This window comes from Mustela lutreola, chromosome 18, assembly GCF_030435805.1.
Source record: "Mustela lutreola isolate mMusLut2 chromosome 18, mMusLut2.pri, whole genome shotgun sequence".
Classification (NCBI taxonomy): domain Eukaryota; kingdom Metazoa; phylum Chordata; class Mammalia; order Carnivora; family Mustelidae; genus Mustela; species Mustela lutreola.
Window position 1 is genome coordinate 7,387,257 of NC_081307.1, and position 26,505 is coordinate 7,413,761.

The 26,505-nt window shown below is 36.7% G+C and overlaps 1 protein-coding gene across 2 annotated transcripts in view; it reads right to left on the bottom strand.

Annotated features, from left to right (window-relative positions):
* The window catches only part of ADAM32 (ADAM metallopeptidase domain 32), a 183,945-nt gene that overhangs the window by 103,903 nt on the left and 53,537 nt on the right, over positions 1 to 26,505 (bottom strand). For both annotated transcript variants that reach the window (XM_059156119.1, XM_059156118.1), the window contains 3 exons: positions 25,832 to 25,903; positions 25,467 to 25,633; positions 9,298 to 9,379 (listed from right to left, as the gene is read on the bottom strand). In XM_059156119.1, the coding sequence (XP_059012102.1) occupies positions 9,298 to 9,379; positions 25,467 to 25,633; positions 25,832 to 25,903 (321 nt within the window). The remainder of the gene's footprint in view (positions 1 to 9,297; positions 9,380 to 25,466; positions 25,634 to 25,831; positions 25,904 to 26,505) is intronic.

A 26,505-nucleotide genomic window follows, 5' to 3' on the forward strand; every position in this document is an offset into this window, starting at 1 on the left:
AAGACACCTCCAGATTTAAAGTGAGGGGGTGGAAAACCATTTACCATGCTAATGGACATCAGAAGAAAGTAGGAGTGGCAATCCTTATATCAGATCAATTAGATTTTAAGCCAAAGACTATAATAAGAGATGAGGAAGGACACTATATCATACTCAAAGGGTCTGTCCAACAAGAAGATTTAACAATTTTAAATATCTATGCCCCCAACGTGGGAGCAGCCAACTATATAAACCAATTAATAACAAAATCAAAGAAACACATCAACAATAATACAATAATAGTAGGGGACTTTAACACTCCCCTCACTGAAATGGACAGATCCATCCAAGCAAAAGATCAGCAAGGATATAAAGGCCTTAAACGACACACTGGACCAGATGGACATCACAGATATATTCAGAACATATCATCCCAAAGCAACAGAATACACATTCTTCTCTAGTGCACATGGAACATTCTCCAGAATAGATCACATCCTCGGTCCTAAATCAGGACTCAATCAGTATCAAAAGATTGGGATCATTCCCTGCATATTTTCACACCACAATGCTCTGAAGCTAGAACTCAACCCTAAGAGGAAGTTTGCAAAGAACCCAAATACATGGAGACTAAACAGCATCCTTCTAAAGAATGAATGGGTCAACCGGGAAATTAAAGAAGAATTGAAAAAAATCATGGAAACAAATGATAATGAAAATACAATGGTTCAAAATCTGTGGGACACAACAAACGCAGTCCTGAGGGGAAAATATATAGCGGTACAATCCTTTCTCAAGAAACAAGAAAGGTCTCAGGTACACAACCTAACTCTACACCTAAAAGAGCTGGAGAAAGAACAAGAAAGAAACCCTAAGCCATGCAGGAGTAGAGAAATCATAAATCAGAGCAGAAATCAATGAAATAGAAACCAAAAAGACAATAGAGCAAATCAACGAAACTAGGAGCTCATTCTTTGAAAGAATTAATAAAATTGATAAACCCCTGGCCGGACATATCAAAAAGAAAAGAGAAAGGACCGAAATAAATAAAATCATGAATGAAAGAGGAGAGATCACAACTAACACCAAAGAAATACAAACTATTATAAGAACATACTATGAGCAACTCTACGCCAACAAATTTGACAATCTGGAAGATATGGATGCATTCCTACAGACATATAAACTACCACAACTGAACCAGGAAGAAATAGAAAGCCTGAACAGACCCATAACCAGTAAGGAGATTGAAACAGTCATTAAAAATCTCCAAACAAACAAAAGCCCAGGGCCAGACGGCTTCCCGGGGGAATTCTACCAAACATTTAAAGAAGAACTAATTCCTATTCTCCTGAAACTGTTGCAAAAAATAGAAATGGAAGGAAAACTTCCAAACTCATTTTATGAGGCCAGCATCACCTTGATCCCCAAACCAGACAAGGATCCCATCAAAAAAGAGAGCTATAGACCAATATCCTTGATGAACACAGATGCGAAAATACTCACCAAAATTCTAGCCAATAGGATTCAACAGTACATTAAAAGGATTATTCACCACGACCAAGTGGGATTTATTCCAGGGCTGCAAGGTTGGTTCAACATCTGCAAATCAGTCAATGTGATACAACACATCAATAAAAGAAAGAACAAGAACCATATGATACTCTCAGTAGATGCTGAAAAAGCATTTGACAAAGTACAGCATCCCTTCCTGATCAAAACTCTTCAAAGTGTAGGGATAGAGGGCACATACCTCAATATCATCAAAGCCATCTATGAAAAACTCACCGCAAATATCATTCTCAATGGAGAAAAACTGAAAGCTTTTCCACTAAGGTCAGGAACACGGCAGGGATGTCCATTATCACCACTGCTATTCAACATAGTACTAGAGGTCCTACCCTCAGCAATCAGACACAAAAGGAAATTAAAGGCATCCAAATCGGCAAAGAAGAAGTCAAATTATCACTCTTCGCACATGATATGATACTATATGTGGAAAACCCAAAAGACTCCACTCCAGAACTGCTAGAACTTGTACAGGAATTTAGTAAAGTGTCATGATATAAAATCAATGCACAGAAATCAGTTGCATTTCTCTACACCAACAGCAAGACAGAAGAAAGAGAAATTAAGGAGTCAATCCCATTTACAATTGCACCCAAAACCATAAGATACCTAGGAATAAACCTAACCAAAGAGGCACAGAATCTATACTCAGAAAACTATAAAGTACTCATGAAAGAAATTGAGGAAGACACAAAGAAATGGAAAAATGTTCCATGCTCCTGGATTGGAAGAATAAATATTGTGAAAATGTCTATGCTACCTAAAGCAATCTACACATTTAATGCAATTCCTATCAAAGTACCATCCATCTTTTTCAAAGAAATGGAACAAATAATCCTAAAATTTATATGGAACCAGAAAAGACCTCGAATAGCCAAAGGGATATTGAAAAAGAAAGCCAAAGTTGGTGGCATCACAATTCCGGACTTCAAGCTCTATTACAAAGCTGTCATCATCAAGACAGCATGGTACTGGCACAAAAACAGACACATAGATCAATGGAACAGAATAGAGAGCCCAGAAATAGACCCCCAACTCTATGGTCAACTAATCTTTGACAAAGCAGGAAAGAATGTCCAATGGAAAAAAGACAGCCTCTTCAATAAATGGTATTGGGAAAATTGGACTGCCACATGCAGAAAAATGAAATTGGACCATTTCCTTACACCACACACGAAAATAGACTCAAAATGGATGAAGGACCTCAATGTGCGAAAGGAATCCATCAAAATCCTTGAGGAGAACACAGGCAGCAACCTCTTCGACCTCAGCCGCAGCAACATCTTCCTAGGAACAACACCAAAGGCAAGGGAAGCAAGGGCAAAAATGAACTATTGGGATTTCATCAAGATCAAAAGCTTTTGCACAGCAAAGGAACAGTTAACAAAATCAAAAGACAACTGACAAAATGGGAGAAGATATTTGCAAACAACATATCAGATAAAGGACTAGTGTCCAGAATCTATAAAGAACTTAGCAAACTCAACACCCAAAGAACAAAAAATCCAATCAAGAAATGGGCAGAGGACATGAACAGACATTTCTGCAAAGAAGACATCCAGATGGCCAACAGACACATGAAAAAGTGCTCCATATCACTCGGCATCAGGGAAATACAAATCAAAACCACAATGAGATATCACTTCACACCAGTCAGAATGGCTAAAATCAACAAGTCAGGAAATGACAGATGCTGGCGAGGATGCGGAGAAAGGGGAACCCTCCTACACTGTTGGTGGGAATGCAAGCTGGTGCAGCCACTCTGGAAAACAGCATGAAGGTTCCTCAAAATGTTGAAAATAGAACTGCCCTATGACCCAGCAATTGCACTACTGGGTATTTACCCTATAGATACTAACGTAGTGATCCAAAGGGGCACATGCACCCGAATGTTTATAGCAGCAATGTCCACAATAGCCAAACTATGGAAAGAACCTAGATGTCCATCAACAGATGAATGGATCAAGAAGATGTGGTATATATACACAATGGAATACTATGCAGCCATCAAAAGAAATGAAATCTTGCCATTTGTGACAACATGGATGGAACTAGAGCGTATCATGCTTAGCGAAATAAGTCAAGCGGAGAAAGACAACTATCATATGATCTCCCTGATATGAGGACGTGGTGATGCAACATGGGGTTTTAAGTGGGTAGGAGAAGAATCAATGAAACAAGATTGGAATGGGAGGGAGACAAACCATAAGTGACTCTTAATCTCACAAAAGAAACTGAGCGTTGCTGGGGGGAGGGGGTTTGGGAGAAGGGGGTGGGATTATGGACATTGGGGAGGGTATGTGCTTTGGTGAGTGCTGTGAAGTGTGTAAACCTGGTGATTCACAGACCTGTACCCCTGGGGATAAAAATATATGTTTATAAAAAATAAAAAATTAAAAAAAAAAAACTAGAATATAAAGAAACCAGCCCTAGAACTCTATCAAATGTCCAGGGAGCCATGGAACACTCTCAAGGGCCAGAGGGCAGGTGAGTACCATTGCTTACATTCCCTCTCCACCTTGATAGCACAGACAAAAGCAGAGTCAGGGCACCCTAGCAAGCCCAATGCCTGGAATTCTGGCCCACACAAGACCCAGTGCTGCCCCCAGAAGAGCCTCACAGTGGGGCCCTAGTGTGGCATACATAGGGAAATCCTTGGACTGTGCTGGCAATAGTGCCAACAATCTCACCAAGATGACTTATGTACAAAGTATCCTGAGTTATTCCAGCCAACATCCACTCTACAGAGAGCCCCACAACCCACCAGCAAGTGCCTACTTCAGTTTCAGCCATCACACCAGTGCAGTCCCAGTATGAAGTGCCCCAGGACTTCCAGTCCACACCCATTACAGATACAGCAAGGCAACCAAAGCTATCAGGCACACACAGACCACATAAGGGGTGCTCCTATAAAATATCACATCTTCAAGTCTAAGAGAAGCAGCTGTTCTACTTAATTCATAGAAACAAACACAAAAAGACAAACAAAATGAGGCAGCAGAGGAATCTTTTCGAAACTAAAGAAGACAAAAGTCTGATAAAAAGAGCTAAACAAAACAGAAATAAGCAACCTACCTGATAAAGAGATAAAAGTAATGGTCAAAAACATCCTCACTGGAGGGATGCCTGGGTGGTTCAGTCAGTTAAGCATCTGTCTTCAGCTCACATCACCAACCCAGGGTCCTGGGATTGAGCCCCATTTTGGGCTCCCTGTTCATTGGGGAGCCTGCTTCTCCCTTTCCCTTTTCCCCCAGTTCCTACTCTCTCTCTCTCTATCTTAAATAAGTAAATAAATAAATAAATAAAAACATGCTCACTGGACTGGAAAGAAGAATGGATGAACTCATTGGAACTTCAACAAAGAGACAGAAAATAGTTTTTAAAAAATCACACTTGAAGAATAGAATAACTAAAATGAAAAATACACTAGAGAGGATAAAAAAAAAAGATTAGAGAAAGCAGAAGATGAATTAATGCTTGGGAAGACAGGGTAATAGAAAGTGCCCAAGTTGAACAGCAACAAAGTAAAAACAAATTTTTTAAATGAGGATATCTGTTCTTATCAGTTTAAATGAGGATATGCTAAGGGACCTCTGGTATAACATCAAGCATACTAATACTCTCATAATAGAGATCCCCAAAATAAAAGAGAGAGAAGAGAGCAGAAAACTTATTTGGAAAAATACTGGCTGCAAACTTCACTAACCTGGGGAAAGAAACAGACACCCAGGTCCAGGAAGCACAGACAGCCACAAAGAAAATAAACCACAGGAAGCACACACTACAATACATAATAATTAAAATGGCAAAGATTAAGATAAAGAGAGAATCTTAAAAGTACCAAGAGCAAAACAAATATTATGTACAAGGAAACCCCTTAATAATGCTATCAGCTGGTTTTTCAGCAGGAACCTTGCAGGCCAAAATGTAGTAGTGTAACATATTTAAAATGCTGAAAGAAGAAAACTACAAACAATAATACTCTCCCTGACAAGGCTATCATTCAGAATTCAAGGACACAAAGAGTTTCTCAGACAAACAAAAGTTAAAAGAATTTATCACCACTAAACTGACCTTTAAAAATATGTCAAAGGGACTTCAATGAAAAAGAAAAGACGGGACACCTAGGTAACTCAGTGGGTCGTGATCCTAGGGCTCTCTGCTCAGCGGGGAGCCTGCTTCCCTTCCTCTCTCTCTGCCTGCCTCTCTGCCTACTTGTGATCTCTGTCTGTCAAATAAATAAATAAAATCTTTAAAAAAAAAAAGAAAGAAAGAAAAAGACAAGACAATAATTAGAAGAAAATTATAAAAGAACAAAATTTCATGAGCAGAAGAAACAAAACAAATGAGCCTAGCAGTAAAAAAAGAGAGGGGGCAAACCAAGAAATAGTCCCTCAAATGCAGAGAACAAGCTGATGCTTACCAGAGGGGAGGTGGGTTTTGGGATGGATGAAATAGGTAATGGGATTAGGAAGTGTACTTGTGATAAGCACCAGGTTTTGTATGGAAGTATAAAATCACTAATTGTACACTGAAACTAATATTATACTGTATGTTAACTGGAATTTAAATAACAACTTAAAAAAAAGAATGAAGTCATGCCATTTGCAACAACAGGATGGATGGATCTAGAAGATATAATGCTGAGTGAAATAAGTCAGAGAGAAATACCATCTGATTTCACTCATACATGGAATTTAAGAAACAAAACAAATGAAAGGGAAGGAAAGACGCAAAACAAAAACTAGACTTCTAACTATGAAGAACTGATGGTTACCATAAGGAGGGGGGAGGGTACAGGTGAAACAGATGAAGGGGATTAAGAGTACACTTATTTGCTGAGCACTGAGTAATATACAGAATTATCCAATCATTATATTGTACCCCTGAAGTGAATACAACACTGTTAACTATACTGGAAATAAAATTTTTAAAAAGACCTATATCAAAAAATTAAAATATTTTAGATTCCTATATTCCTTCCTCAATCCTTTTGTTGAATGGTAAAGTAGTTCTAAAATATTCTTCCTAGGGTGCCTGGGTGGCTCAGTGGGTTAAAGCCTCTGCCTTCAGCTCAGGTCATAATCCCAGGGTCCTGGGATCAAGTCCCACAACGGGCTCTCTGCTCAGCGGGGAGCCTGCTTCCTCCTTTCTCTGCCTGCCTCTCTGCCTACTTGTGATCTCTGTCAAGTAAATAGATAAAATCTTTTAAAAAAATTTAAAAATAAAAATAAGTAAAATATTCTTCCTAGCTTTCCAGAAAAATAAAGGTAAATCTAGACCTGTGGCACTGGTAGACCTAGCCCATTTTGAATTGTACTCAAGTGTAATAAATGTTCCTCAGTCATATCTGGCCCACATCTATCTCATGTCTCCAATACCCCAAAAGCAAACCGAAAGGCTACAGGTGAGAGATGGGCAGTCATAGCTGGAAGTTCCCTCTTGTCTTCCTGCTAGGGTAGGAGCAGGCAATGAGTTTCCTGGAGGAAAGACCTCCTGCCTAAAAAGTCCTACACCCAGAACACTGGGCAAAGAATTGGGTCAAAAACAAAAGAAAATTATTTCTTGTAATTAAAGGAATGTAAAGAATAATTTTGAAAATAATTTAACACCTAGTACATTTAGGATATAACCCACAGGATGCCAGAAAAAATAGTTAACATTGAAAGAAAAGTCTGGTCTAGAAACTAATCCTGAACTGGCCCACATTCAGACCTATGAAGACATAAATTTTTCTTTATTTTGAATTCAATATACAATACCCAATTCAAATAGAAAAATAACAATATTTTAAACAATAAACTGGAAACCAAACAAACAAAAAACTCAAGAATTACTCCAAAAAATCAGGAAAGGATTCTAAGAAAAGGAAGATAATATTTAATTTTCTATGGCTGTTGGTTTCACTCATAGAAGATAAGGAAGTAAGGAGCTAATTAAGCATTTCCATTAGACCCTGATGCCTAAGAGGTCCTCCTCTGACCATCACAGCTTTACTAGCATAACAATATATTTCTTTACCCAAGAGTTAATATTACTTACATATGACAATATTATAAAATACTATTCATTAATTTAAAGTATAAAAGTTTTTATAGTATTTTTTACTAATCTTGACAATGGATATAAGAAGTGTTCAACTATTCTAATTTATTTTTCATACTAAGTAATTAATGGGCATTGCCTAAGGTAAGTCAATATAATACAAAAATATATGAATAAAATATAATTATTAAAATAAGATCATGTAATATTATATATTATGTATATATTATACATGTATAACTATAAATTACTTATGCAAATAATGTATAATGATATATAATTATCATATATTTCAATAGTATATATAGTATATTATTTGGTAACATATTTTAATAATATATAATATTATATACCATATATATGTATGCTATATATTACATACTAAATATAAATATATACTATATGTATTTTAAAAGTAGTATGTAATAATATATTTTAATAATAATGTGAATGTTGTTAAAATAATAAAAATATAAGAATATATACATGACAGAGTGTGGGCTAAATATGTTATAGATAATATGACCAACATTGCCTAAAGTTTATAAATCAAAATAGGGGGAAGAGAACATTTACTTTAAATAATAAATTTAGCTACAAGAAGAGTTTAAACAGAAATTATAAAGTCTTCAGTAGGACTCCCTGAAGAAGATAAGGAAGAATTACTATCGAATTTTGCTTTTTATACTTATAATTAAAATAACTTTGCCAGGTACATGCACAAATTTTGTAATAAAAATTATGAGTATCAGAAACAAAAATATGAGGGCGCCTGGGTGGCTCAGTGGGTTAAGCCTCTGCCTTCAGCTCAGGTCATGATCCCAGGGTCCTGGGATCAAGCCCCACATCGGGCTCTCTGCTCAGCGGCAAGTCGGCTTCCCTTCCTCTCTCTCTGCCTGCCTCTCTGCCTACTTGTGATCACTGTCTGTCAAATAAATAAATAAAAATCTTTAAAAATATATATATATGGACTGCAAAATCCCACTTTTGCAAAAACATATAGAGAGGGAGCCACAGTAACAGATAAAGACACAATGTAGAAGATACATATTAATCAAAATATTAATAGTGGTCATCACTTCCTGAGTAGAGAGATGCCATAAATTTACATAAATTTCCTTATATGTTTCTATTTAACTTTTAAATGGGGCAGAACATAAATTATTTTGTAATCAAAAAATTTTTTAGTACTTAAATTTGTTTTTTTAAAAAAAATGAACAGGATGGGAAAGTTCCTCAACCAATTACTTTACCTTTCAATGATGCATCTAATTATATCAATAATTTATTTCTAATACATATAAAATATTTACAAATATTATAAATTTTTTAAACAGACATAAAAAGTTTCTTTTAAATACTCATTAAATTTCTTTTAAATTCTCCAACTTTATGTTTACAAGCAAAAATCTGTTTGGGTTATAAAAATTTTTTACAGATAATTTTTCATGATGTACTATTGTCTATATTAAGGAATGCACATGTATTTGTGATATTTTTATTCTACTTCCTACTTCCAAAAGAATTGCAACAGATTTATTCTACAAAATATTCTTCCATCTACACATTTCAAATTTTTAACAAGTAGAAAGTGTAATCTCTAAATGCAAGTATAAATGTAAACTGTATAAAATTTTGTTATAATGTTGAATGATTTTTAAATGTATAAATTTTTTTAAATAGTAAGATTAAATAATTACATACCAAAGCAATTCCAGCCGAATAATGAGTAACACACATCTTTCCAGGAATTGTTGCTCCTACATAATCTGGATGATCTCTATAGCTAAATAAATAAGTATATATTTATAATTAATTTTGAAAAATATTTCAAAGATGAGAATTTCTGCTAATAATTTGTCTGGGGCCCATAAAGTCCTAGACTGAAGCAAACTGAGGAACAATCTTTCCATACTTACTATTTCAAATTAAGAAGACATTTTTAATTAAATGATATTAAGCATATTATATATACTTTTTAAGATTTTATTTATTTATTTTTCAGAGAGAGAAAGAGACAGAGCACCAGCAAGTGGAGCAGCAGGCAGAGAGAGAAGCAGACTCCTTGCTGAACAAGGGACTCAATCCCAGGACCCTGGAATCATTTTCTACTTCTGTATAAAACTATTATTATTATTATTACCAGTTTCTCATAAGAATGACTTCATTGCTCTATAACTTAACATTATTAATTCTTCTTTGAGTAAGGGCCCATATAAATTGTCATATAATAATGCACTATTCTCAGAGATTTTTCATAAAAATTATCCCATTTAATTCTCAATTTAAGCCAGTGAAATAGATATTATTATCTCCATTGAACAAATCATACATCAGATGAGAACTTAAAAGTAACTATCTCAAGGTAACACAATTAATAAGTGCTAGTGAAGGATATGAATTTAGGCAATCTGAACCCAGAGCCATACTTTCAACCACTAAGATACAGACACTCTAAACGTGTTCTGCCATCTTTAGAACCCCCATCAAAACAAACATCCCAAACTATATAAAGGAACTTGTTTCAGTTATCAATTGGAACATCCCCCAGTTTCAACTGTACTTCGCATCACATTGCACTGTCTTCCTAGTGCTCTCTTTATTCTGTCTCTCTGATATTTTTTATGCCTAACCCTTCCAGCACTTGTTTACAAGTATTCACTCTTACATGCAACTTTGGCTCCCCGTTCCCCCATGTTTTGAGTACTATTTACACTCATTCTTAATCCAAGAGAGTGCTACCAATAGATGTGAAAATGTAAGGACTGGTATTCAGCATCATACTAGAGGTTCTAGCCTGTTAAATAAGGCCAAAAATGTAAAATAAAAGGTATATGGATTGGAAAAGAAGGAATACAGTTTTCTCTGTTTATGGATGACGTGGTTGTCTATCTAGGAAATCCCACAGTATATAAAAAAGCTACTAGCACTGAGTGTGTTCAGCAGGTTTTCATGTCTCAAAGTCAATGTACAAAAGTCAATCTGATTTTCACATACTAGCAATAAAATATTTGAAACTGAAGTAAAATGAAACATTTACAATAGTGCTGATGTTATTTAAGGGTATGAACATGCAATGAGTAGTCAGTAAGACCTACAGATCCAATACAATAGAGGAGATAACAATGTTGTTTTATAATCTTGAAATCTGCTAAGAGCTTAGAAATTTATTATTTCAATCACACAAAAATGATAATTATATAACATGATAGATGTGCTTATTACCACTGCAACAGCAATCATATAATATATAAATGTATTTATTAACATGTTGCATACCTTAAATTTACAATGTTATGCAGAATTCAAATACATTTAAATAAAAAATTTAAAGATAAGTAAATTAATTTTTTCCATTCTGTGTTCAAAAAAGAAGAAAAAATAGCACTAAAAACATGATATACTAGGATATAAAGCTAACATAATGTGAGAAAAATATGTATCCTGATAGACACTGGTATATCTGTATACTGACAGAACTGTATACTACAGAACATTGATGAAAGAAATGTAAAAAGATCTAAGTAAATAGAAGAAAATACCAAGTGCATTGACTGGAAGAGTTAGTATTATTAAGCTGCCAGTTCTCTCCACACTACTGTATAGATTCTATGCAGTTCCAATCAACATTCTAGCAAGATATTTTAAAGCACTTCTGTAGAAAGACAAAAACTTAGAATAACCGAAACAATTTTCAAAAAGAATACATTTGGAGAATTTATACTACTTGATTTAAATGATTTTTATAAAGCTATAGTGATCAAGGCAGTGAGTTATTCACAAAAGAGGCCAAAAATAAACTCTTACATATAAAGTCAAATCACTGTTGCTACTGAGGAGGGAGCCCAAGCGCAAAAAGAGCCCAAAAATGCAAAAGCAATTAAATGGAGAAACTATAATTTTTTCAAGAATTAATGTTGAATAATTATTCATATGCAAAAATGTCCTCCTTCATATTTTTTGGTACTACATCAAAACATGATTTATCATCCAAAACATGATTCATAAAATAAAAAATTGATAGGATAATAATGAATTCATCAAAATCTGCTTTTTAAAATATACTATTAAGAAAATGAAAAGACTATCCACAGCCAGAAAATATTCTGAAATCATATATATTATATAGGACATGTACCTAAATGCTTAAAGAACACTTAATAGGAAGAGCTGGTCCAGGATGGCAACATAGGAAGATCCTGATCTTACCTCCTCCATAGACATACCAAATCTATACCTATTTGTAGAGACACTCCTCCTGAAAAAGGACTTACAGCTAACTGAACAGCTTCTATACAATGAAAGATAGAAAGACAAGAGGGACTGGCAAGACAGGAGACACAGTAATGAAGAGAAATCCCAAATCTAAAACTGCGAATGGCAGTGAGGAGTGATAGCACTGAAAGACCAGGAGCAGATTCATCTGCCCTGGGGCACAGAAAGAAAAGAAAAACAAAACAAAACAAAAAACAAACAATCAAAAAAACCCATGGTTAAAAGAGCAACTAGTACATAAAAGAACAAGCTCTAGAAATCCACTAAATGTCAGGGGAGGACATTGCTGGACTCTGTGGGTCAGAGACGCTAGCGAGTGCAATGGTTTACACTCAGCCTACAACTTGATCTTGTAGATGAGAGCAGGGTCTGGGAGCCATAACCAACCTGCAAGCACCTGGCCCCTAGCTCACACCACCCCTAGATGCCCTGAGACACAGAAAAAAAAGCCATGGTTTAAAAGACCAACTAGTGTATAAGAGATACAGCCCCAGAACTCAGCCAAACTATGGGGGTATGGGAGTAGTAGGGAGCTGCTAGATGCTAGAACTCTCTCCAGGTCAAGGGAGCTAGCAAGTACAACAGTTTCTTTTCCTCTTTCACCTTGATAATGTGAATGGGAGCAAGGTACAGATGCCCTGGCTCGTTTACCACCTCAGTGAGCCCTGTGCCCCTGATCCTACCAATCCCAGCTGTTCCACTGGAATGCCCCTGGTCACTGCTCACTGCAGCCCTAGCCATTATGCCAAGGTGACACATGTACAAAGCCACCTCAGAACACTCCAAGCCCACACCACTGCAGCTTCTACCAGCTTGATAAGGCACCCCCAGTGCAGAACACTCAGGACCTCCAACTGACACCTGCTACCATTCCAGTCACCCCCAACAGGGTGTGCCATGCCTATAGTGCCCCAGAAACCTGCAGCCAATGCTCACCTTGGTTCCAGCAGCACCACCCCACCCCAAGGGCACTTGCTCTGAGCACCTCAGGATACTTAACTTCAGCTATCCTGCCAGGGCACGGTTTGCACGGAGAGCCCAAGAACCACACCAACACTTTCCCACTTCAGCTTTACCTGTCCTGCAGGGTGCCTGCTGCCTCAAGAGCCCCAGGAAGACCAGCCTATGCCATTTCAGCTATAGCTCACCCACCAGGGTGCCCTTCGCACAGAATAGGACTCTCTGGTCTATACCCCATCTTGGTTCCAGCAGTCCAGCCTAGGCATCCTCTAAGCAGAAAGCTCCAGAATACCATGGCTTACATCCACTTCAGCTTCAAGTATCCTGTCAGGACATCCTTTGTGTAGAAAGCCCAGGGACCACCCTAGACTGTGCTCATATCAATTTGTAGCTGTCCTGCTAGGAGGCCCTCAGAATGTAGAGGCCCAGAATACCCTGGTCCGCACCTACTTCAACCTCAGCTGTCCTGCCAAAGTGCCCACGGCGCAAAGAGCCATAGAACCCATCAGACTGCAATCACTTCAGATTCACAATCATATCAGGATAGCCCCTGTGCATAGAGCCTCAGACCCGGCCCACACTCACTTCAGCCCTGGCCATCCCACCAAGCAGCCCTAGTACAGACTGCACCATGGCCCTCAGCCCACTTCATCTACAGCTCCAGTTAGCAAAAGTCAACAAGGGAAGTTGACACAAGGAATGAATATAAACAAGACCATTCCTTTAAGTTTAGGAAAGGTAGTTTTATATAAACAAACAGAAATTCAAGAAAAATGGGGATACAGGAAAATTGCTCCAAGAGAAAGAAAAAGACATCAGAAAAATAACTAATGAAAAAGAGATATGCAATATGCCTCAGAAAGAATTTATAGTGATAATCATAAAAGACGTTCACTGGGGTGGTCAGAAAAAGTGGAAAAACTCAGTGAGGCCTTCAGTAAAAAGAAAGTATTTTTTAAAAACCAATCTGACTTGAAGGATGCAGTAACTAAAAGAAAAATAATCTAGATAGAATCAATAGTAGATTAGTAGCTGCAGAAGAATGGATCAGCAATCTGGAAGACAAGGTCATGGCAAGCATCCAAGCTAAACAGTAAAAAGAAAAAGGCATTTTTAGAAAGTGAAAATAGGTTAAGTAACTCATTGAACAACATCAAACAAACAAATATTCCCTTCATCATTAGGGCCCAAGAAGAAAAGGAGAAAGGAGCAGAAAATGTATTTGAAATAATAAGTAGGGGCAGCTTGGTGGCTCAATTAAGGGTCTGCCTTTGGCTTAGGTCATGACCCCAAGGCTCTGGGATCAAGCCCTACATTGAGCTCTCCACTCAATGCGACATCTGCTTCTCCCTCCTAGGTCTCCCTTTCACTCTCTCTCTCAATAAAATAAATAAAATCTTTAAAAAAAATAATAGGTAAAAACTTCCCTAACTCCGAGAAGGCAATACACAGCCAGGTTCAGGAAGTGCAGAGAGTTGCAAACAAGATGAACCCAAGAAGGTCCACACCACAACACATTACAGTTAAAATGTCAGAAGTTAAAGACTGGGAATGTTAAAAGCAGTAAGAAAGAAACAACTACTTACATTCAAAGAAAACCCTACAAGACCATCAGTTGACTTTTCAGCAGAAACTGCAGATCAGAAGAGAGTGGCATGATATATTCAAAGTGCTGAAAAGAAAAAAAACCTGCAACCAAGAATACTCTACCTGGCAAGGTTATCATTTGGAATTGAAAGAGAGAGAAGGAGTTTATCATCAGAACAAAAGTAAAAGGATTTTACCACCACTAAGCCTCCTTATAATAAAAATGTTAAAAGGACTTTTTAAGTGGAAAAAAATCCATAATCAGAAGCAAATTATGAGTTAAAGGATATAAAGTATGACAACATATATATAAAATGTGAAGAAGGGAGTAAAAAAGACAAAAAGATCATAAACTTTAAATATAGACTGTTACACACATAGGATGCTATATGTGAACATCATAGTAACCACAGACCCAAAACCTATAATAAACATAAAATAAAGAAAGCCAAACATAACACTATATAAATTCATCAATCACAAGGAAAGAGATCAAGAGAAGAAGAAAACAACAGAGAACAAAAACAACCAGAAAACAATTAAAATTGCGAAGGACTATACCTATCAATAATTTCTTTAAATTTAAATGGTCCAAATGTTCCAGTCGAGACACAGGGTAGCAAAATAGGTAAAAAGAACCATCTTTTGCTGCCTATTAGACTCTTACTTTAGGCCTAATGATACATCCAGATTCAAAGTGAAGGGATGAAGAAAGATAAACCATGCAAATGAAAGTGGAGGAGAAAAAAGCCAGGGTAGCAATTCTTATGTTGAACAAAACAGACTTTAAAACAAAGACTGCAGGGGTGAATGGGTGGCTCAGTCATTAAGTGTCTGCCTTCGGATCAGGTCCTGATCCCAGGGTCCTGGGACCAAGGCCTGCACCTGTTCCCTGCTCGGTGGGAAGCCTCCTTCTCCCTCTCCCACTCCCGCAGTTTTTGTTCTCTCTCTCTCTCTCTGTGTCAAATAAATAAATAAATCTTTAAAAAAAAAAACTGTAAAGAGACAAAGAATAACAATAGCAATAACAATACTGTTAAAAGGAATCAGTCCAACAAGAGAATATTACAAATATCTATGCACCCAACATTAGAATATCTAAGTATATAAAGAAAAGATTAACCAATATAAAGGGAGAAATTGACAATAATGTAAAAACAGTAGTGGACTTTAAACTTCATTAACATCTATTAATAGGCCATCCACATATAAAACCAATTAAGGAAACAGTATCTTTGAACAATATTTTAAACCTGATGGATTTAACAGGTAAATACACAGTACATTTCATACAAAAACAGCAGAATATACATTCTTTCAAGTGCACATGGAACATGCTCCAGGAAAGGTCAAGGTAGGTCATAAAATAAAGTCTCAACAAATTTAAAAAGACTGAAATTGTATCTGTCATCTTTTCTGACCACAACAATATGAAACTAGAAATCAATTACAAGGAAGAAAAAAACTATAAAAACCAAACATGTGGAGATTAAATAACGTGCTACTAAACAACCAATAGGTCAACTAAGAAATCAAAGAGGAAATTTTAAAAAATGCATAGAGACAGATGAAAACGAAAACACAATGGCACTCAGAGAAAACAATTCTAAAAGGAAAATTGATGGCAATACAGTCCCACCTCAAAAAAACAAGAAAAATCTCAGTCTAACCTTATAAATAAAGGAACCAGAAAAAGAACAAGCCCAAAGTTAGTAGAATGAAGGAAATAATAAAGATCAGAGCAGAAGTAAATGAAATGAAGGCCCAAAAAAAAAAAAAAAAATCAGTGGAAAAGATCAAAGAAATGAAGAGCTAATTCTTTGTAAAGATACACAAGATTAATAAACTTTTCACCTATCTCAAGGTGCTTTTTGTTTCCTCTTTTGATTTTTTTGACCCATAATTCTTTCAGTAGCATGATATTTAAACTCTATATATTTGTGAATTTTCCAGTTTTCTTCTTGTATTGATTTCTAGTTTCCTAAAATTATCAGAAAAGATGTCAGATACGCTTTAGATCTTCTTGAATACATTAAGACTTATTTTGTAGGAGGTGTCCAAGATGGCAGAGGAAGAGGAGACCTTGGTTTTGTCTGGACCCAGGAATTCAGCTAGATAGCTATCAAACCATTCTGAACACCTGCAAACACAACCAGAGATCTAAGAAAAGAATAGCTGGGACTCTACAGATAAAAACGCGACCACTTTCTTCAATGGAGGAGGTGCGGAGAACTGAATAGGAGGTAGTATATGGGAAGATAAAACCACAGTGGGAGGGAGCCTCCATAAGCTGGCACCAGAAAGTGATATATCAGCAGAGCACAAAATCGTAACTTTTAGAAGTCTGCTCCAGTGAGGAATGCCCCCACAAAAGGCACTCGGGTGGCTAAGTAGGGGCAGAACCCTAGGCAGACCTGTGTGGCCTGAGGATCCACAGGGTCACAAGACGACTGAGGGTGCCTGAGTGTGGCAGAGTTGGTTTTTTTTTTTCTTTTCCAAAAGAAAAGAGAAAGGACCCAAATAAATAAAATCATGAATGAAAGTGAAGAGATCACAACCAACACCGAAGAAATACAATTATAAGAACACATTATAGCGTTATATATATAATATATGTTATATTGTATTATATTAAATTATATTAGAACATATTATAAGCAATTATATGCCAAAAAAATTAGCCAATTTGGAAGAAATGGATGCATTCCTAGAGATGTATAAACTACCAAAACTGAAACAGGAAGAAATAGGAAACATAAGCAGACCCATAACCAGCAAGGAAATTGAAGCAGTAATCAAAAATCTCCCAACAAACAAGAGCCCAGAGCCAGATGACTTCTGGGGGAATTCTACCAATCATTTAAAAAAAAGAATTAATGCCTACTCTTTTGAAGCTGTTTCAAAAAATAGAAATGAAAGAAAAATTTCCAAACTTTATGAGGCTAGCATTACCTTAATCCCCAAATCAGACGAAGACCACAAATATTATATGATTTCACTCATACGTAGATTTTAGAAACAAAACAAACAAGCAAAGAGAGGAGAGAAACTTAAACCAAGAAACAGACTCTTAACTATAAAGAACAAACTGATGGTTACAAGAGGGGAGGTGAGTGAGGGGAATGGGTGAAAACAGGTGATGGGGTTTAAGGAGAGCACTTGTGATGATGTATGAAGTGTTGAATCACGGTACACCTGAAACTAATATTACACTGCATGTTAACTAACCAGTTTAAATGAAAACTTAAAAAAATAAAAACAAAAAGGGCCTGTCTGAGCCAATATGAGCTTATAGTTGGATGGTATCAGCAATCAGACCACATACTTGCCCTCACCCCATTTCTGGAGAAGCAGTCATAGCAAACTGCAGGCACTCCCTTCGCATTATCTTGAGAGGCTTTCATTGGTAAGTAGGGCCTGCAGTCAAATCAGATGCCTGCCCTTTGTCTGTCTGTCTGTGGGGGTTCAGGGTGCTCTCCCTCCCTTGTCCCATGAGAAGCTTTTGCTGGTGGGCAGGGCCAGCAATCAGACCAGAGGCCTGCTCCCAGTCTGTCTGCCAGGGCTGCAGTGACCCTGAACAACAGGGCTCTCTCACTATACTCACCGCTGAGAGATTTTTTTTTTTGGTGGGTGGGGCCTGCAGTCAAATCAAATGTGTGCCTCCAGTCCATCTGCTGGAGCTGCAGTCAAATTACTAGTGTGTATGGCAATAGTCTCCTTCCCCAGGGGCAGGGGTCACTGGAGTGGTGCCGGTCCCTGCCATGGCTGCTTGCAGGATGTGATAAAGCAAGAGCCACTTTGGAGGGACTCTTGCAGAGTAGGAGGGTTAGAATGGGCAGATCTGCAGAATGCAGGAGCAGGGCACACAGTATTAGCAAGGTAGGTAGAGAGTGTTCATGCTGGTCCCCAGAGGTGTCAGGGTATCTAGGCTGAAGTGGGGAAAAGAAATGGCACCCACCAACTCTTTTGCTCTTTGAGAAGTCCCCTAAAGATCCCTGGCCCTCCAGTACACATTCTGAGGCTATTAAGTAAATCTCCTTCATGTGTATCTCTGGCACTTTTCGAACTGTGTCTTCTATGCTCTATTTCAGTAAGGTTGTTTGTTGTGCTGGCTCTTTAAGGGCAGGGACTCAATTTCCTATTGCCCCATTGTAAAACTCATGAAGTTAAGCTCCACTGGGTTTTAAAGCCAAAGGTTATGGAGATTCATCTTCCCATAAAGGTCCCCTACGCCTCTGGTGCCTAGTATGTGGTCCACTCCTCTTCCTTTTCCATGATTCTGATGTCCCTCCTGTTTGTGGTTGGTTTCACTGGGAATTTAGCTTGTGACTCTGTCTCTCCACCCCTACCCATTTGGATATGGCCTCCTCTCTATAAGTAACTGTGGAAAGTCTGTTTTGCCAGTCTTTGGGTCATTTTCTGTGTTAGCTGCACTGATGTGGTTTTTCTCTAGGTGTGCCTGTGGGACAAAGTAAGCTTAGATTCCTCCTATTCTGCCAACGTCCCTGAAGTCCCAACCAACAGCTAAGTTCTTACTGCCACTTTATTGTTTTCTGGCTGCTTTATAACTAACTGCCCTTACATTTCTCCTTATCTTGCTCTCTTCCTTTTTGATTTGATGATTTGCTATAATGTATGCACACATTTATTGCATGTTATCTTTTGTATTTATACTATAAGTTTTACCTTTGTGGTTACCATGAGGCTTTCATAAAACAAATTATAAGTCTACTTCAAGGTCTACTTCAAAGTGATAACAACCTAACTTTGAACACATTTTAATGGTCTACATTTTTACTTCCTCCACCCCGTTTTGTTATGATGTCATAACATACATCTTTTTGTGTATCCTCTAAAAAAACTATAGTTGTGTTTACTACTTTGTCTTTAAACCTTCTTACTAGCTTTATAAGTGATGAACGCACCCCCTTTACAACATTAGACTAATCTGGATTTTACTATTTATTTGTGAGTGAGATTTACACTTCCATATGTTTTCTTGTTACAATTGTGGTCCATCTCATTTAAGCTGAAACAATATTCCTTTAACATTTCCTGTAATATTGGTCTAGTTAGTGGTGATGATGCCCTTTAGCTTTTGCTTGTTGGAACACTGTTTATGTCTCCTTCAATTTTTCCAAGTACAGTATTCTTAATTAACATTTTTTTTCTGTCAGCACTTTAAATATATCATGTAACTTCTTCCTTGCATGGAAAGTTTCTGCTGAAAAATCTGCAAATAATGTTATGGAGTTGCCTTATATGTAACAATATGGGGGGGGGGGGTCCTTGCTACATTTAAAATTCCCTCCCCTTTAACTTTTGACAATTTCATATTAATGTGTCTTGGTGTGAGTCTCTTTGGCTTTGTCTTACTTGGCCTCTCTGGAATTCCTGGATCTGAATGTGTATTTCCTTCCCCAGGTTAGGGAAATTTTCAGCCATTATTTCTCCACCAAAGTTTTCTACTCCTTTCTGCTATCTCTTGCTGATATGGCTGTAATGTTAATATTGATCTGCTTGATGTTCTTCCACAAGTCCCTTATGCTATTTTTGCCTTTCCTCTCTTTTTCTATTTGCTGCTCTGATGGGGTGAGATTTGAGTTCACTGATCCTTTCTTCCACTTTATCTAGTATGCTGTTGAATTCTATGTATTTTTCCATTCGGTTATTATATCTTTAGCTCTGAAACTTCTGTTTTTTATTTCTTACATTTTCTCTTTTAATGAAATTCTCACCTTTTCCATACAATCCTGAGCTCAAAGAGCATCTTTAAGACCATTATTTTGAGCTCTTTATCAGGTAAATCACTTATATCTATTTCATTAAGATCTTTTTCTGAAGTTTTATCTTTCATTTGCAACATATTCCTGTTTTCCATTTTCCTTGACTTTGTGTTAGTTTCTATGCATTAAATAAATCAGTTATCTCTCAGTCTTAAAGGAGTGGCCTAGTAGTATAGAATATAAAGTTATCATTTAACCTTTTTCTTCTTCTGGTAATCTCTCAAACATCTTGATGTTCAAACAGGTTACTTTATTTTTAGAGGGTCCCACTACTTGATGGTGTCCCAAGACCAGTCACTGCCCCGAATGGGAGGATGTCAGTCAGCATCTAGATTCAGGCAGACTGGAAACCAGACACTAAGGCAAATATACCTCTTTTAGGGAAGCACAGAGAAACTGGCATTTGGTCTATTCCTTTGCTGAACCCTGTGGTGATAGCCAGTTAAGAACCATTTCTTTGTTTCCACCCCATCACCCTGTGAACACAAGTCCCTCTGACCATCAAAGTCGGGCTATTAAGGGATGTATACTCTGAGCAGCAGCCTCTTAAGTTTAGGGCACCAGACATGTGCACAAGCTCCTTTCTTAGAGACACCAAAGACTTCGGGATGGACAGACAAAGAGCATGAAGATGGCACCTGCTAGCCTCCCCAGCCTCTGAAGAGGATTATAATCAGACTCTAGATGTGTGTTCAATTCAATGTGTGCTTAACTATGGCCCTCAGGCCAGAGCTATGAAGATAACTAATAGGCCTCTTTCACAGAAAGATTGGGGATGCATTTCAGTTTCCTATCTTTACACTGTGCCCTGTGCGCTGTAGCCAGTCAAGAACTATTTCTCCATTAACTACAGTCCTATAGTACCCACAAAATTAAGCCCCACTGACCATCAGGTGATCCAACAGGTATCCCTTGGGCAGCAACCACAGAAACCATTGCACCAGATGAGTACGCAAGGTCTTTCTGGAAATTCCAGCAACCTACAGTAATGCAGAAGGAAAGCACAAATATGGCACCTAATGGTAATTCATTAGGCCCATAGATGTGTGTTAAATTTCTACTTTCAGAGGAAGACTGGGCATCTCTGTCCACTCCCTGTGTTCTAGGCCCTGTGGGATAGCCTCAGAGTCTGATGAGCCCTTAAAAAAAATTTCCCAATTCCCTATAGCCTGTGGATATTATGATGCAAGCCTTATCAGCTTTCAAATCTAGATGTCTTGTGGGCTTGCCTCTCAGGCACTATCTTAAAAGCTGGGTTGTTAGACGTAGGATTTAAGCTATTAGTTCCTCAGAGAGAATCTCAGAGTTACGAGTTCCCCCAAGTTCTGAGAGACCATTTATCGTGAGATTGTGTCTCAGTCTCTCCTACCTGTTTCAATATGGGTTTTTTTCTTGTTCATCTGATGTGTAGCAGTAGCGTAGTTTTTTTTTCTTTCTCAGAAAAAAACTTTTCTATATGTAGCTTAGTTTTTCTCAGAAAAAAAGTCTTTCCAGATTCAGTGTATCTATTTCTTGATTTGCATTCCTCTAATGATTAGTATTGACAAAGATTTCTTAATGTGCTTATTGGACACTTGTAGATCTTATCTGGAGAAATGTCTCTTTAAGTCCTTTGCCCATTTTTAATGAGACTGTCTTTTTGCTGTTAATATTTATTGTCCCTTATATATTCTGGATATTAAACACTTACTAGGCATGATTTGAAAATATCTTCTCCTATATGTTGCCTTTTCATTCTGTTCTTTTTTTATTCAAGCATAACCAATATATGGTCTTATATTAGTTTCAGGTGTACAGTATAATGACTCAACAATTCTATACATTTTTTGGTGCTCATCAAGATAACTGTACTCTTAAACCCTTTTATCTATTTCACCTAGCTACCCACCCACTTTCCTATGGCAGATACCAGTTTGTTCTCTGTGTTTAGAAGTCCATTTTTTCTCTTTGTTCATTTTTATTTTGTTTCTTAAATTCCACATATTTGTGAAATCATATGTAATTTAACCCTCTCTGACTTATTTAACTTAGCATTTTTCTCTCTAGGTTAATCCATGTTGTGGCAAATGGCAAGATTTCATTCTTTTTGATAGCTTAATAATATTCCATTGTGTATGTATACCACTTCCTCTTTACCCATTCATCTATCAATGGACAGTAGGGTTGCTTCCATATCTTGGCTATTGTAAATAAAGTTGCAATACACATAGGAGTGCATATATCTTTTTGAACTAGTGTTTTTGTTTTCTTTGGATATATCAAATTGTGAAATTACTAGATCAGATGGCAATTCTTTTTTTTTTTTTTTAAGAAAACTTCATACTGTTTTTCACAGCAGTTCCAATTGTGTTCCCACCAACATGGCATAAGGATTCCTTTTTCTCCACATTTTTGCCAACATTTATTGAGACAGAGAGTGGGTGAATGGGGTGGAGGGGCAGAAGGAGAGAATCTTAAGCTGGCTCCATGCCTAGTGCAGAACCCAATGTAGGACTCAATCTCACAACCCTGAGATCATGACCTAAGCCCAAATCATGAGTCAAGTGCTTAACTGACCAAGCCACCTAGGTGCCCTCGTCTTTTTTATTTTAGCCATTCTGAGAGGTATGGGGTGCTATCTAACGTGGTTTGGATTTACATTTCCCTGATGATTAGTAATGTTGAGTATCTTTTCATGTGTTAGCCCTCTGTACATCTTCCTTAGATAAATGTCTATTCAAGTCTACTGATCATTTTTAACCAGATTATTTGTTTTATTGCTGTTGAGTTATATAAGTTCATTATATATTTTGGATAGTAACCGTTTATCAGATATATCAGTTGCAAAAGCAAAGCCTTTTTGCTTTGCTGATGGTTTCCTTACTGGTGCAGAAGATTTTTATTTTTGTGTAGTCCTAATAGTTCAATTGTGTTTTTGTTTCCCATTCCAGAGGGCAGATCTAGAAAAATGTTTCTATGGCTGGTGTGAAAAAAAATTGCTGCCTATATTTTCTTCCAGGAATTTTATGGCTTCATGTCTGAAATTTAGGTCTTTGAGCCACCTTTAATTTATCTTTTTCGTATGGTATAAAAAAAAAATGAAAGACAATTATCATATGATCTCACAGATATGAGGAATTTAAGAAACAAGACAGAGGATCATAGGGGAAGGTAAGGAAAAAATGAAACAAGATGAAACCAAAGAGGAAGACAAACCATAAGAGACTCTTAATCTCAGGAAATGAACTGAGGGTTGCTGGAGGGGATGCAGGATGGAATGGATAAGTTGGCTGGATGATGGACACCGGGGAGGTTATGTGCTATCGTGAGTGCTGTGAATTGTGTAAGACTGATAAATCACAGACCTGTACCCCTGAAACAAGTAATACATTATATGTAAGTTTTTTTTAAAAAGATAGTCTCTTCAACAAATGGTATTGGAAAAACTAGAAAACAACACACAAAAGAATTAAACAGGACCACATTCTTACACCATACAAAAAAAAATTCAAAATGGATTCAAATGTAAAGGTGAAACATGGAACCATGAAAATCCTAGAGGATAACACAAGCAGTAACCCTCTCTGACACTGGCCCTTAACAACTTCTTCCTAGATATGTCTCCAGAGGCAAAGGAAACAAAAGCAAAAATAAACCATTGGTACTTCATCAAAAGTTTCTTCATAAAAAGTTTCTGCACAGTGAAGGAAGTATTCAACAAAACAAAATAAAATCTTTGGAATAGGTTGATATATTTTCAAATGACCTATGTGCAAAAGGGTAAGTATCCAAAATATATAAAGAACTTCTACAACTCAACACAAAAAAATGAATAATCCAATTAAAAATGAGAAGACATGAATAGCCTTTTTTCCAAACAAGACATACAGATGGCCAACAGACATATGAAAAGCTACTCAACATGACTCATCAGCAGGAGGTACAATCAAAACTTCAATAAGATAACTCCTCACACCTGTGAGAATGGCTAACACAAGAAACAACAGGTGTTGGCAAGAATGTAGAGAAGGGGGAACACTTTTGCACTGGTGGTAGGAATGCAAAGTGATGCAGCCACTCTCTAAAATAGTATGGAGGTTCCTCAAAAAAGGTAGAAATAGGACTACCCTAGGATCCAGCAAATATACTAGGTATTTACTCAAAGAATACAAAAATACTAATTCAAATGGATACATATCCCAATATTTATAGCAACATTATGTACAATAGCCGAATAATGGAAAAAGCCCAAGTGTCCATCAACTGATGAACAGATAAAGAGGAAGTGGTATATATATGTATATATATATATGTGTATATACATACTCAGCCATGAAAAAGAATGAAATCTTGCCATTTGCAATGACAAGGATGGAGCTCGAGAATATTATGCTAAGGGAAATAAATCAGGGAGAGAAAGACAAATACCATATGATTTCATTCATACACAGAATTTAGAAAACAAAACAAATGAGCATAGGGAAGAAAAGAGGGAGAGGCAAACTAAGAAACAGATTCTTAACTATAGAGAACAAACTGATGGTTATCAGAGGGGAGATGGGTAAGGGGGGTTAAATGGATGATGACAGTTGAGGAGTGCACTTATGATGAGCTAGCAGGGCTGAGGGAGGGATAGAGAATCTACTTTTAATAAATAATGAGCTAGAAAGACCAAAAAACAAGGATTTACTTCAAATAATTGAGTTTGAGGGGGTGAGAAAAAGAAAAATTTAGCCATTAGCTGATAATTGTTTTATGGATATGTAAGGTACATAAGGATTAATTATTTTACTTTCTCAACTGTTGTTATGCTTGAAATCTCCCCACAATAAAAACTAGAACAAAACAAAAAAGAAAATTAATATTTAAAATAATGCAGAAAATTCATTAGGGTAAACTGTTTCTAACCTACTTTCCCAAGCCTTTGATCCAACTTCATAACAAAATAAGAACTTTATAAGATAAATCCCATTATTTTAGGTAGTGGTTAAGATTATGGGCTCTGGGGTTCAAACCTGTGGGTTCAAACCAGAAGGACACCACTAGATAGAAGAATCCTGAAATCGTTTAACCTCTAGAAACCTCAATACCTTCATTAGTAAAGAGCTAATAAGCAAAGAAATAAATTTTAGCAAGCCTTTTTTTTAGTGACAAACAGAAAGAGAATATGAGGCCTGAATGAAGCACCTAATAATGTATTAATAGTCACCAAAAGAAGTTCCCTAAATAAGCTATATTATTATCACAGATCTCTGCTTTCTAAGAATAGTGAAACATTATTCTTACATGAATAAATATGCAATATCATGAGGCCTTAGAGTTAGATAGAACTTTTTCCATTTTAAAAAACTACGCAATACTTCATCTGCCCCACCAACTGTAGAAATCTTATTTTTATCTGACCACAACTCCAATGATGACAGCACAACAGTAACTTTAAACTGGGCAAACATCTAAAAACAAAAGAGATAAATACATGAAAAATTAATCGTTGTTATTTTATAATAACAAATAAATTAATGCTTGACAATTCCATACTCAGTTTGTATAGATGGCTTAATTATTCAGAAATGCCAAGTGAAGTTAATAGAAATTAGAATTTCAAAACTAGTATAAATTTTTCTAACAAGTATGAAAAGAAAAATACTTACCGAATTTACAAGGCCAATAATTTCAATGACTTTATTTGTTACTATCATGCTATCAGAGCCCAAGTAATCATACTGAAAAACAAAATTAATTTTAAATTTAAATATAATCTGTTATGTAATATGTTTGAAATATACTCTCCATTTACTCTCAGAACTTTGAGGCTCCTTTGGGGTTAGAATAGTTCAAACTAAGACAGTAACAAATTTTAAAAATGAATATAAACTTGGTCATTCATATATGCTGGTGGAAATGCAAAATCATACAGCCACTCTAAACTTCTAAAGAAGTTTAGCAGCTTCTTTCAAAACAAATAATATTTACCATATGACCCAGCAATTGCTCTCCTGGGCATTTATTTATATTTTTTAAGATTTATTCAAGAGTGAGAGAACAAGCACAAGTGAGGGGAGGGGCAGAGGAGGAGAATCTTCAACAAGGGGCTCAATCCCACAGCTGATGAGATCGTGACCTGAGCCAAAATCCCAAGTGGGATGCCAAACCAACTGAGCTACCCAGGCCTCCCACCCTCCTGGGCATTTAACCTAAAGAAATAAAAACTGATGCTCGAAAAAAAAAAAATTCATGAATGTTCATAACAATTTATTCCTATTAATCCAAAACTAGAAACAACTTCTATGTCCTTCAGTGGTTAACTGGTTAAACAAATTGCGGT